Genomic DNA, 14,069 nt, shown 5'->3' on the forward strand with positions numbered 1-14,069 from the left:
TAAATGGAAAGACAAAAAGTCCTCTGCATATGAATGAGCTCAGTTCTGAGAGTGCATTTTTAATTACAATCTGTAAGTCCAACTAAGTTAGCCTAAGTACCCAATTAACATTCATAACAAGTATAGTAATATATTTATAGTATAAACAAATAATACACACATAAAAAACAAACACAAAAATAAAGACAACACTTTCAATCTTACCATACAGTACCTTTAAAAGTTCACTAGTACTGTGTGGCTGGCAAACAGGAGCTGACACCTATGTTTGCATCTTTGAAAGTTTGCAACTTGAATGTCTGTATGTAGGGGGTTTACTGTATTAGTTATTTTGGCTTTTGATTAATAATTTAATAAATAGAGACACTAAAATACAATCCCAGAACCAAAAATGCTTTATTATGACAAATACAGAATGATTATGATTTCATTGATTTAGGTGACTTGTATTGTATTATGCTAGTCAATAAGTCTAAATTTCTCAGGTGCATAATGAAATAATGCACATGGGCAAGAAAGCCGGAGTGTTTCATTTACAAAGTACATTACAAGGTGACCTCTGTCCATCACTGAAATGGTAGCTATTAATAAGAGTCGTTATAACAGTGACATGCCTTTATGTGTAATGAAAGTAAAGTGTAGATTTTTCCATCATAATCTTCATGGTCACCTTTATCATACACAAACATTGGGAGATGTACTTTATGATTTCTTACATACTGTCCCAGTTGTATGGATCATATGATTATTTTCAGTATGATTTTTTGCATGCTTTAGTGAACTTTATACTGAAAATTCCAGTTTTAGAATTTATACTTACTCTTTGCAAGAGTTAAAATGTGGTAAAGTTATAACAAAATCATTATGATCCAAGGATATTGTTGACAATCTTTTTTGATTGCTTTTTAAAGTTATATTTAATAGGAGGATAATTGTTTTACAAAACTGTGTTGACTTCTGCCATAGGGCAATGTGAATTAGCCGTACATACGCACCCTCCCTCTTGAACCCCCTCCTACCTTGCACATCATCCCCCTGCTCAGTTGTCCCAGAGCACCAGGTTGAGTTTCCTGTGTTGTACAACAACTTTCTATTAGCTCTCTGTTTTACATATGGTTATGTATATGTTTCAATGCTGCTCTCTCAATTCATCCCACCATCTCCTTCCTCTGCTGGATCTGAAGCCAGTTCTCTATGTCTGCATTTCTATTCATGTCCTGCAAATAGGTTCATCAGTACCACTTATCTACATTCCACATATCTCACACCAGGAAGATTTTAATACAATATCTCTGTACCCCAATCACTCTATACTTGAATATGTAATATCATGATATATGGTGTGTGTATATATATATATACATATACACACACACACACATATATATATATATACCCATCCACCAACACAAACATACACATTATTTATGTACTATATGCTTCTCTGTTATTATCTAAAAAATAGGAATTTAATTTTTTATCTCATGCAACAATTGTGCCCCCCAGTAATTGGCTATAAAATACAAAGGAAAGATATTTTGATCTGTCTTAAAAGTTGAGTAGTATTTGATTATTTTAGGACCCCCTGAAATAAACAAGAGTGGGGAAAGAGGATATGAATTGAAGAGTGAGGGACCAGTCTGAAAGTGATCTTGAGTTTGAAGGGGCAGGTAGACAGAATCTGGTTCTATAAAGACCTATCAATTCCATGAACTTAAGTCCACTAAGTTGTGAAAACACATGAGTTTTGATGACTGATGCTTTAGATACCAGATCATAAATTATATTGAAAAACAAAGTGTCATAATTTCAATGAAAAGCAATGTTTAAAGAATTGTAATTCACAAAAACAATTTTCAGAAAAGATAAAGATTTTTCAAAGATAAAGATTTTCTTTTCAATGAAAAGACCTGGAGAAAAGCATTTGAATGTATGATTGTCTTTATGTAAAGAAGCTCTCTATTAATTTAGGTATTCAAAGTATTAATCTCATGCTTACTAGGCTATTTATTTCACATGCATTTACATTATGAGAGGAGTGGGCACCAGATGATATGATGTGAGTAATGGAAAAATGACAAATGAGTTTTATTTCATTTACTTTAGAACATGTTGGAAGCTGAGCGAATGCAATGTTAAAGGAAAACTACACAGAGGTGACTGAGTTTATCCTCCTGGGACTGACAGATCGAGCTGACTTGCAGCCTGTCCTTTTTGTGGCCTTCCTAGTCATCTACCTGATCACAGTCATTGGCAATGTGGGCATGATTTTGTTAATCAGAACTGACTCAAAGCTTCAGACTCCAATGTACTTCTTCCTCAGCCACCTCTCCTTTGTAGACCTCTGTTATGCCACCAATGTCACTCCTCAGATGCTGGTTCATTTCTTATCCAAGAGAAAAACCATTTCCTTCCTTGGCTGCTTTATACAGTTTCACTTTTTCATTGCCTTGGTGATTGCAGATTATTATATGCTCACAGTGATGGCTTATGATCGCTACATGGCCATCTGCAAACCATTGTTATATGCCAGCAAGATGTCCCGAGGTGTCTGCCTTTCTCTTGTTGCTGCTCCTTATACTTACGGTTTTGCAAATGGTCTTGCACAGACCATCCTTATGCTCCGTCTCTCCTTCTGTGGACCCAATGAAATCAACCACTTTTACTGTGCTGACCCACCTCTCCTAGTCCTGGCCTGCTCTGATACTTATGTCAAAGAGACTGCCATGTTTGTAGTTGCTGGTTCCAACCTCACATGTTCTCTCACCATCATCCTCATCTCCTACATTTTCATCTTTAGAGCCATTCTGCGTATCCGCTCTGCAGAAGGGAGGCACAAGGCCTTCTCCACCTGTGGGTCTCACCTGACAGCTGTCACTGTATTTTATGGGACTCTGTTCTGCATGTATCTGAGGCCCCCTTCTGAGACCTCTGTAGAACAGGGCAAAATTGTAGCTGTGTTTTACATTTTCATGAGTCCTATGCTAAACCCTTTGATCTACAGTCTTCGGAACAAAGATGTTAAAAAAGCAATAAGGAGAGTGATTCAAGAGAAATTTTTTGTCAAATGGAGTAGACATTTTGGTGACAGGTATGTAACATATACATAGTCTCTGATCAATTAGTGAGCACTTTAACAAAACATTTTGTCTATTTACCATTCTTTTCTTGTATAATTCACCAATAAGACTTGGAAGAATGTTTTTAAATTGTTAGCTGTCGCTCAGTGTATTAAAATAATACCACATATAAATTAAAATACAAGATCAAATCACACTGTTATTACTATATAAAATTAATAAAGGACATGTTCTTCTATCCATGTTACTCAAAAAGATACAGACTTTTAACAGATAGAATTAAAAAAATGATGCTAAGGGAATGACAATGTTTTAGATTTCAAGGGCTTAATGGATTTTCAGTTTATTTTCTAGGAACTTGTCAACCTTGCATGTGTATTTGTCTATTGGTTTGTTTCTTTTGTTTTCTATTATTCAAGTTATATAGGAATGAAGATTTTGGGGAATCTCAGGTTATTATCCCAGGACATATTTTAGATGATAATACTGGTTGAATAGAATTCTCATTCATAAGATTTTTGATGTAAATGCCAAATATTGTTTAGAATATTTTTATTATTTATTTTACCTGTTTTAAACTAATTTGCATCCCTATCATAAAACTAGTTTTGTAGTTTCACTTTTTGTTGTTAAGAATGATTTCCAATACACAGCCAAATTATCAGTTCAGTTCAGTTCAGTTCAGTTCAGTCACTCAGTCATGTCCGACTCTTTGTGACCCCATGAATCGCAGCACGCGAGGCCTCCCTGTCCATCACAAACTCCCAGAGTTTACTCAAACTCATGCCCATCGAGTCGGTGATGCCATCCAGCCATCTCATCCTCTGTCGTCCCCTTCTCCTCCTGCCCCCAATCCCTCTCAGCATCAGGGTCTTTTCCAATGAGTCAACTCTTCACATCAGGTGGCAAAAGTATTGGAGTTTCAGCTTCAGCATCAGTCAGTCCAATGAACACCCAGGACTGATCTCCTTTAGGATGGACTGGTTGGATCTCCTTGCAGTCCAGGGGACTCTCAAGAGTCTTCTCCAACACCACAGTTCAAAAGCATCAATTTTTGGGCGCTCAGCTTTCTTCACAGTACAACTCTCTCATCCATACATGACCACTGGAAAAACCATAGACCAGACGGACTTTGTTGGCAACATAATGTCTCTGCTTTTTAATATGCTATCTAGGTTGGCCATAACTTTCCTTCCAAGGAGTAAGCGTCTTTTAATTTCATGGCTGCAATCGCCATCTGCAGTGGTACAAACTAATATAAAGAACACCAGGGTCAGTATAACTACAAATTAATATTTTTAATCATATCCACAATTTTTATTTTTAAAACTTTTAGTTTGTTTTGGAGCAGAGTTGATCAACAATATTGTGTTAGTTTCAGATATACAGCAAACAGACTCAGTTATAAATATTCACATATCATCTATTTTTTAGTTGTTTTCCCATTTCTGTTACTACAGAGTATTGAACAGTGTTCCCTGTGCTACAGCAGCAGGTTTTTTTGTTTCATATATTTTAGAAACTCAGATCCTGCACCTCTCCTTGTCATGGACACTACTGCTCATCTTTGGCATCTCCTCCTGAGGCATATTTGGGGAAAGACTATGATGCTTTTCAGAAGAGATGGGAACTGAGCAGAGCAGGGTCCTATTAAGTCCATCTAGTGAATTTTCTTTTTTTCAGATCTACAGTGTCCTTACAGATGTTTGAATTTTCACATATAAAAATGGAGAAACATGATGTGGATTTGCCTATTTTTTTTTAATTTTAAAAAAATATTTAGGCTATATTATTATGACATGTCAAGTATTGAGCTAGTATAATTCCTTTTAACATTTATAGTTTCTATCCTTTCTATGATGTATAAAGTCTAAAAGTCAAATTTGTCTGATATTCACATATATTAGGCAGTATTTTTACTTATTTATTTTTGGTTATGGCTATTATGTATATTTTGACTCTTTTATTTTCAGGTCCTGAGTCCTTTTAATCACTGTGTTCTCTATTTTATTGTGAATATTGACACTTTTGACTATTTTCTAATAATTAGCTTATGCTGTTCACAAACTTCTTTATGTGTTTTTCCCTTTACTTACTGTGAATTAAATTAAGTTTGTTTCCTTTTTACTCCATGTTTGAATATGACATGTTCTATTACCACTTTTAATAAATTCCCTTAAATTGTATATGTATACATGTCTTAACTTAATCTTCATTATTCAGTGCATCTACTTTGATTTTAAATAGTAAAAGGAACTTAGAATATTTTAATTTATGAATATATCTTGCTTCTTACTTATAAACTATCACTTGAAGGTTGAGAATATATCTTTAATAATAAATTTTCAATAATAAAGTTTAAATATATCTATATTTTATGATTACAATTATATCAAATTTTTACTCCATGTCTATGTTCTTTTAACTTTAGTGACATTTATCAATGTTTCTCTCACAGTTTTCTTGCTCTCACTCTTCGTTTATGGTTTAGTTTTCTTTTGTGTGATGTATACCCTTAATCACTTCTTTCAGTGAGAGTGTCTCTCTTTCCACTTATCTGAGAATATCACTTGTCCATTTTCAAAGAAGAATTCATTTGGGTATGAATGTAGAAAGACAGTTACTTGTCTTCTTTTATCTTGGTTATACAGACTGATGGTCTACCAGATTATTTGGTATTTTTCTATGGGTAAAATATTATCTTTTTTAATTATCAATTTTCAGTTTCAGTGTTAGTTGGGATTTGGTTATATTTATCCTTTAGTATTTTCAGTGCCTCTGAGGCTGATTTCTTAAAGTCATATTTTCTTAGGATATATTCTCACAATATCATATAACTTTAATTCAGAGAAATTTTGCAACTGCCATTTTAATATTATCAGTGTGATTGACTCATATATTATCATCAATATTGTCAACTTCTTGAGGACCGGGTCAATAAACCATGTCTAACTTTGCTCACATATTTAAAGTCCGACTTTATCCCCAAACCAAGAATCTAGATGTTCTGAATATATATCACTTGAGTTAATAAAATATCACTATGCCCTATGCCTTACAGTTCTTTGAGCAGTGCAAGATCTACTCCCTTCCAGTTTCCAACATGATTTTCACTCATTCTTAAATATATAAATCTGATTGTGCAACTTCAATGCCTCTTCACTCCCACCATGAAACAGAAGCATTTAAAGGACAAAAATCATCTTTTGCCTTTTTCTGACACTTTTTTCATTAACTATACAGTGGCAAACAGATAATTTTCTCTGAATATTTGTTACCTATATATGTATGGATGAATGAATGGATTAATGGGTAAGTGAATGCTATTTTACCTAGAGAATGTGTAGCATTGGGTGAATTTGTCACATTTCTTTCCTAAACAATATGTTATCAAATACTGTCTAATAGTCTGTTTGATCCCAGCCTCACAATTTATTAACTGTAGGTTCCAGGGAAGGTTTATTAAACTCTACTTGTTTCAGTTTCCCATCTGTAAAATGAAGGTACTAATACTAAGCACCCACAGTGTTTGTGAGGATTAACTGAGCTAAGTCTAATGCCGGCACATAGGATGTACTCAAAGTTACATATAAATAATGTTAATGCTACCTATAAATAATGACTCCCATTCTGTTTTCTTCCTATGGTTTTTAAATGAGTTAGTTACTCATTCCACATCCTCTCCCTGTAGACTTTCAGTTTTGAGAGGTGAGATTATGTGTTCAATAAAATACAGATTGACCTGATGAGAATAATAAGAATTATTGTACAGTCATCAAATTAAATATACATTGCCTACTCTTGACTTATTTTGCACATCTTTTTCTCAACTGTTATCTCCAAGGATAGCTGTGGAAATCACATCTCTGCTCAAAAGGGTTTGAGGTCTCGTTGTGACGATAGCAATATTAGCAAGAGATGAAAACAGAGAGTTTCAGTCAAGGATGGGGCAGAGAGTTAAGACAGCATGGAGGATGGAGGTCAATCTCTGTGGAGGCACAGAAAGTGTCTTTTGAAAAGTTTCAATTTGCACCTTTCAGTTAGTGCCATGACCAACCTAAATCTAATGAGAACCAGGAAAACACTGACACAGGGAAGCTATGGGAATGTGTAAAAAAATAATGAGGGAAGAAAGGACAAACTATGTCTTCAGGTTAAGTATGGAAACTACCTACGACTGAAAAAGTAGTCAACTGGGCTTGTGAAGTCAGGAATTCAAATCCTACCCTGACACATACAAGCCATGTAGCACAGGTGAGTTAGTGATTGACTGTTCCTTTAGAGGAACCTCTATCTCTTTAGCTGAAACTTCAAGAGTAAATCATTTCCTCTTTGGGTTGTTTTGAGGCATCGATGAAATTATCTACAGAAAAGGTGTTTGTCAACCAACTAGTGTGTTTCAAAGTCCTACTCATGCCTAACCTTCCCAAGACATCTATGTATATCAGGAAGGATAAGATATGAGCTCTTGATTTTGGAGAGGAAGCAGTTTCATTTTAAAACAAAAGGAAGCTATATCAAATCAAACACTCACCAAAATTTCAAGTTTACATTTTTTGTGTGACTGAATACATCTCTTTGGGCAAATAGTGATTTGAAATTATGGAGAATAAGCCTAAGGAGTATGATGTGCTTTCTGACCCAGCTGTTCCAGTTAATCTCAGGAGGGTTGATTCCCAATGTTACAGTCATAGCAACTGCTCCTAATATCTTCTGAGATTTGCTTTAAGAATGGGTTCCCAACTCCCATATCCTGCTAGAAATGAGGTTATGTTTCTCAGCTTAGAGACAGTTAATGAACTATCTTAATCAGGGGTAAATAAAGCAAGTGTACATGCAAGCCAGAAGTAAAACTCTGTGCTTCTAATTTCTATTTTCAGTTGAAAGGAAATTTTAGTAAAGTCTCAATCTGATGCCCAAAATTTGCACTTTGTTTGCTCAAAATAAGTATATGCAATCCTTTCTGTTTTCATTGTCAGTGTCAAATTCAGCTAAGTTCCTGGACAACATAGTCAGTGAAACTTCTATTGATCTTTCTGAACACTGTACGACAGAGCTGTCACGAGTGCACAAGAACCAAGAAAGGCAAACACTCTGCTCCACCCTCACAATGTGAGGACATATCCTCAGGTGTATGATGGACCTGATCCTAGTACAAGAGATCTTATCATTCAGTTCAGTTCGGTTCAGTTCAGTTGCTCAGTTATGTCTGACTCTTTGTGACCCCATGAATCGCAACACGCCAGGCCTCCCTGTCCATCACCAACTCCCAGAGTTCACCCAAACCCATGCCCATCGAGTTGGTGATGCCATCCAGCCATCTCATCCTCTGCTGTCCCCTTCTCCTCCTGCCCACAATCCTTCCCAGCATTTGGGTTTTTTCCAATGAGTCAACTCTTTGCATCAGGTGGCAAAAGTATTGGAGTTTCAGCCTCAGCATCAGTCCTTCCAGTGAATACCCAGGACTGATCTCCTTTAGGATGGACTGGTTAGATCACCTTGCAGTCCAAGGGACTCTCAAGAGTCTTCTCCAACACCACAGTTCAAAAGCATCAATTTTTTGGCACTCAGCTTTCTTCACAGTCCAACTTTCACTTCCATACATGACCACTGAAAAGCCATAGCCTTGACTAGATAGAACTTTGTTGGCAAAGTAATATCTCTGCTTTTTAATATGCTATCTAGTTTGGTCATAGCCTTCCTTCCAAGGAGTAAGTGTCTTTTAATTTCATGCCTGAAATCACCATCTGCAGTGATTTTGGAACCCAAAATAATAAAGTCTGGCACTGTTTCCACTGTTTCCCCACCTATTTCCCTTGAGGGGATGGGACCAGATGCCATGATCTTAGTTTTCTGAATGTTGATCTATAAGCCAACTTTTTCACTCTTCTCTTCGACTTTCATCAAGAGGCGTTTTAGTTCCTCTTCACTTTCTGCCAGAAGGGTGGTGTTATCTGCATATCTGAGGTTATTGATATTTCTCCCCGCAATCTTGCTTCCAGCTTGTGCTTCTTCCAGGCCAGTGTTTCTCATGATATATTCTGCGTATAAGTTAAATAAGCAGGGTGACAATATACAGCCTTGATGTACTCCTTTTCCTACTTGGAACCACTCTGTTGTTCCACGTCCAGTTCTAACTGTTGCTTCCTGACCTGCATACAGGTTTCTCAAGAGGCACGTCAGGTGGTCTGGTATTCCTATCTCTTGAAGAATTTTCCACAGTTTATTGTGACCCACACAGTCAAAGGCTTTGGCATAGTCAATAAAGCAGAAATAGATGTTTTTTCTGGAACTCTTTTGCTTTTTCTATGATCCAGTGGATGTTGGCAATTTGATCTCTGGTTCCTCTGCCGTTTCTAAAACCAGATTGAACATCTGGAAGTTCATGATTCACTTATTGCTGAAGCCTGGCTTGGAGAATTTTTAACATTACTTTACTAGCGTGTGAGATGAGTGCAATTGTGCAGTAGTTTGAGCATTCTTTGGCATTGCATTTCTTTGGGATTGGAATCTTATCATTAGAGGCAGACAATCTAAGAACCACTTGCATATTGATTTTGATTTCTTATTAAGATTGGGTGTGGATGCTTTATTTTAATGAGGATTCTTTGTTTTAATACTCTTTCATAGTCTTTCATTAGATATAAAACAAAATGAAGGGAAAAAATGCAGAGTAAGCTTGAGAACCATTCTTACAGTGAATTTTTGCTAAAAGTTTGTCTTTACTGCTCTTTTCTCAGACATATTTGTTTTCTCATTCATTTGCAAGTTAATGCCCTACAAAATGCATCTAGATAGGTAGATCCCCCTTTAAGATAATCTCACAAGCACTTTCCTGGAGGAGGTTATGGCAATGCACCCCAGTATTCTTGCAACTAAAAATCCCATGGACAGAGGAACCTGATCGGCTACAGCCCATGGAGCCGCAAAGAGTCAGACCTAACTGAACAACTGAGCACACACACTGCGCAAGCACTGACCCCTTGCTTTGGGACTCATTTCTCCTTGATCTTTTCCATTTTTAGGAAGCACTCATTTTACTTCCCTACCCTACATTGGCAGCCCTCCTGACCTCTGTTTTGCAGGAATAGTATGATTCCGGCAGTTAACATGTTTCTGTTCTCAGAAGCTCCTTAGATTTGCTGTTATGGTCTGCTCTCATTGTCTTGATATGCTTGATAGTTTTTGAACAATGAGTACATTTTCTTTTGTACTGGATTCTGTCTATAGTGTAGCCCACCAGGCACTCTGTCCATGGTGATTCTCTAGGCAAGAACACTGGAGTGGGTTGCCATTCCCTTCTCCCGGGGATCTTTCCAACCCAGGAATTGAACATGGGTCTCCTGCATTGCAGGCAGAATCTTAACAATCTGAACCACCAGGGAAGACCGTAGAATGTCCTAGTTCCAGGTTTAACAGTTTGTAGCCTTCTACAGTCCTTGAGCTACTCCACCATCAGAAGAGGCTCTTCATGGCTGTGCACTAGTAAACACATAAGTACTTTGTTCAGAAGATGCTCATCTTCACTCCAGTTCAAACAGGCAGCCGAGTCAACTGTGATTTTTCTTTCTCTGTAAACACATTCTCTTACTAGACATTTTTTTGTCTCTCCACTTATCAGTACTTCTACCTGCTTCAGTTGGGATATGTCTGGATCTCACACAAGTCACTGAGCTTGTGAGTCAAAGCCATTTTTACTCCCACAGGCAATCATCAAGTGACATGTACTAGATGAATTCTGCAAATGAACTTCTCTATTTCAGTTTCCTGCCACATCTTTATGCATTTGAAATTTCCATGTCTTGATCTTTATCTTTCCATTTTTCTCTGTTCCAGTTATCATCACTTATTCTTTCTTTTGGGTTTCTTGTGTGTTAAAGACCTTGAAAATTTTTCTAAACCATCTTGATGCTGTTATACACTGTTTTCAGAGTATTTCCTCCTAAACACCTCTTTCATAGCACCTGTAACTCAGCACCAACTCCTGTTCTGCAGTGAAGATTGTGATATCTTGGTAGGAAACTCATAGGTAGAGATGAATCACGCTTTCAATGAAGTGAAATGTTTGTGTTTGAGGGAGCATCTCATTTATGATTTTTTGCAGTGCTTTGCATGAAATGTGTACATAGACACATACCTACAAGCTCCAAAGGATGATCGCATATAGCATTTTTACACACACACACACACACACACACACACACACACACACACATATATGTCAAAGGAGAAGGAAATGGCAACCCACTACAGCTTTTTTGCCTGGAGAATTCCATGGATGCTATATGAATTCTGTTATATTTTTTATTGAGTGAAAGATTCTTTAAATTCTTTAGTACTTTAAAATTTTCAAGTTTCATACACATGACTTCTTATATTCCCATAATAACTCCTCCCTTCCCCACAACACAATATTGCATTCCCCTGCTTCCCTCTCCCCATTGGTAACCTCTAGTTTTGCCTCTGTATCTGAGTTGCTTCTGTTTTGTTTAATTCACAAGTCTGTTGTATTTTTTTACAGTCCACATATCTGTGATATCATACAATATTTGTTTTTTGTTTCTTTTTTTCTCTGTTTTATTTCGGTAGCATAATGTCCTACGAGTCCATCTATGTTGCTGCAAACAGCAAAATTGCATTCATATATGATAAATCCTTTACCTACGAACCATCAAGTTGCAAATTTTCAAAGATGTGAATGTGTGTTCACAAGTTCATTGACGTAAGTTAGTTCACATGTCCGCTGTAATTTATGTGTATGCATCTTCTACAGGACGTTCTGCTTTTGGTACACTGCTGTACAGTATAGACTACGCTGGTGCAGTATCTTTACTTGGAGTCAAGGATGAATGCAAACAAGTGTAAAAGCAGTGGTTATTTTGAAGGACACTTCAGATCTTCTCCATAGACTCCCATGAACTTATCCTGGTAAGGTAAATGGAGACTGATAACATTATGAAAAATATCATTACAGGTACCTCACCATCAGTACAAAATGCCCTTCGTATGATTGATATTCATGTCTCTTCTCAGTCAGACATGGTGCTTGGTCATGGCTCTGGAAAGGGGAGAAAAGAACAAGAGTTATCTCACTGCTCTGCTATGTCTGGGTGATTCCAGTTCTCAAGAAAGTGGCAGAAAAGCATGGCTAAGCCACATTTGGAATCCAGTTTAATCACAATAATGCTAGTAATGTTAATCTCTGCCTCCTGTGTGAGTCTGCCAGTGATCCATTATTGTGATTCAGTGGCCTCTGTAGTATCCAGCAATGATAAAGCCAGAAATGTGTCTTCCACTGCAACTTTTATCAACTATCTTGTGAACTCTGTTCTAAGTCAGGGACATGACACAAAACAGAATTCTACTCATATGGTTTAACTGAAGAGGATTTGATGGAAAGAATTTAATAAAGGGAACACAAGCAGTGTTGAAGTCAGCCCAAGAAGTTGAAGTACCTGGAGGGTAAGTTCAGAAGGCAGTTTCATCCCCGTCCTGCAACAGGGAACACCAGGGCTACTGCCAGGAGTCTAGTGAAGTTAGATCCAGGAAGAATGTCCCCTGCTACCTTCTCAACACAAGCCTCAGCTGAAATTTTCCTTGGAAAGATGCAGCCACCCTAGCACTTCCTTGTGAAACTGGGAGACAATTAAAGGGAAATTTGAATTTTTTTTCCCTTCCTCTCACTTGTGTTATGCTCCTGGTTTCTCCCATTGGCCAACCTCTGATGGAAACTAAATACCAAAGGAGTTCTATTGATGGAATCTAAAGAATAAACACCAAGTGGACAAAAGAAAAAAAAAAAGTTGAGAAAAAAGATAATAAGTCTAAATGAGCTAGGCTGACAAAGGAAGAATTACCAGCACATTTATATCATCTATATATCCACAGTGTTCCCTGTGCTATGTATTTATTATTATACGATTTTGAAAAGAAAGAATAGGTTTGGAATCAGGAAATAAGTAGTTCTAATGCAACAAATGTTGTCTGATCATCCAGTGGTTTTCCTCTATCATGCACTCTTCTATCTTGTATGTTGTAAACAGGAGAGCTTAATATTTCCCACAAGTTATGTTTCAAAATATCAAGACATTGAGACATAAGTTAGAACAAAAATGAATCCTATTGCTTCACCATTTCAGGAGATTTGATTCCCTGATGATATTGTGGAGAGACAAGAAGTTATGTTCTCAGTGGGTTTAAGATTATAAAAAGAGTAAAACACTTGTAGTTGTTTATAATCTAAATGATTTCCTCTGAGAAAGATTTCAGCCCTAGGGATTTGGTCCCTCTGTGGCAATTCTGGTATAAACTCCTCAGGTTCTTCATGTCCATGCTGTCACTGGGAAATAACTCTTCTTTCACAGGTAAAGCTAGGTATTGTTAAAATATATTGTGAAATCTATAAACAAATATTTTAATCAACTAGAATAAAATTATGGCCTGAAATGTATTCTCATACATTAGCAAATTTTTTTAACAATTCTTAAATAAATTTTAATAAAATTTCTGAGTTTATATTGAAAAGTGAAGTGAAGTGAAAGTCACTCAGTCATGTCCAACTCTTTGCGACCCCATGGACTTCTCCAGTCCATGGAATTCTCCAGGTCAGAATACTGGGATGGGTAGCCATTCCCTTCTCCAGGGGATCTTCCTGACCCAGGGATTAAACCCAGGCCTCCCACATTTACAGGCAGATTCTTTACCAGCTGAGCCACCAGGGAAGCCCAAGAATACTGACATGGGTAGCCTATCACTTCTCCATCGGATATTCCTGACCCAGAAATTGAACCATGGTCTCCTTCATTGCAGGCAGATTCTTTACCAACTGAGCTACTAGGGAAGTCCCCCCACCCCCACCAAAAAAAAATAAATGGGCATGTCTGGAATTATATTGAAAAGAGCAGTACATATTTAGAATAAATACAATGGGAGAAACATTCTTCATTGAAAGCTGCATGGATATTATTATTTTATGTTAGGCAAATTTCT

At 36.9% G+C, this 14,069-nt stretch overlaps 1 protein-coding gene across 1 annotated transcript; it reads left to right on the forward strand.

The window, feature by feature from the left end:
• The first annotated feature begins 2,132 nt into the window (after positions 1-2,132).
• LOC122687744 (olfactory receptor 1030-like) lies at positions 2,133-3,110 on the forward strand. The gene has a single exon (XM_043893371.1). The coding sequence runs from the start codon at positions 2,133-2,135 to the stop codon at positions 3,108-3,110; it is 978 nt and encodes a 325-aa protein (XP_043749306.1).
• The last annotated feature ends 10,959 nt before the right edge of the window (positions 3,111-14,069 follow it).

The sequence above is a fragment of the Cervus elaphus genome, chromosome 32, assembly GCF_910594005.1.
Source record: "Cervus elaphus chromosome 32, mCerEla1.1, whole genome shotgun sequence".
Classification (NCBI taxonomy): domain Eukaryota; kingdom Metazoa; phylum Chordata; class Mammalia; order Artiodactyla; family Cervidae; genus Cervus; species Cervus elaphus.

Excerpts from the sequence above, each read along its gene's own strand:
- LOC122687744 (XM_043893371.1), top strand. The coding sequence starts at position 2,133 with ATGTTAAAGGAAAACTACACAGAGGTGACTGAGTTTATCCTCCTGGGA.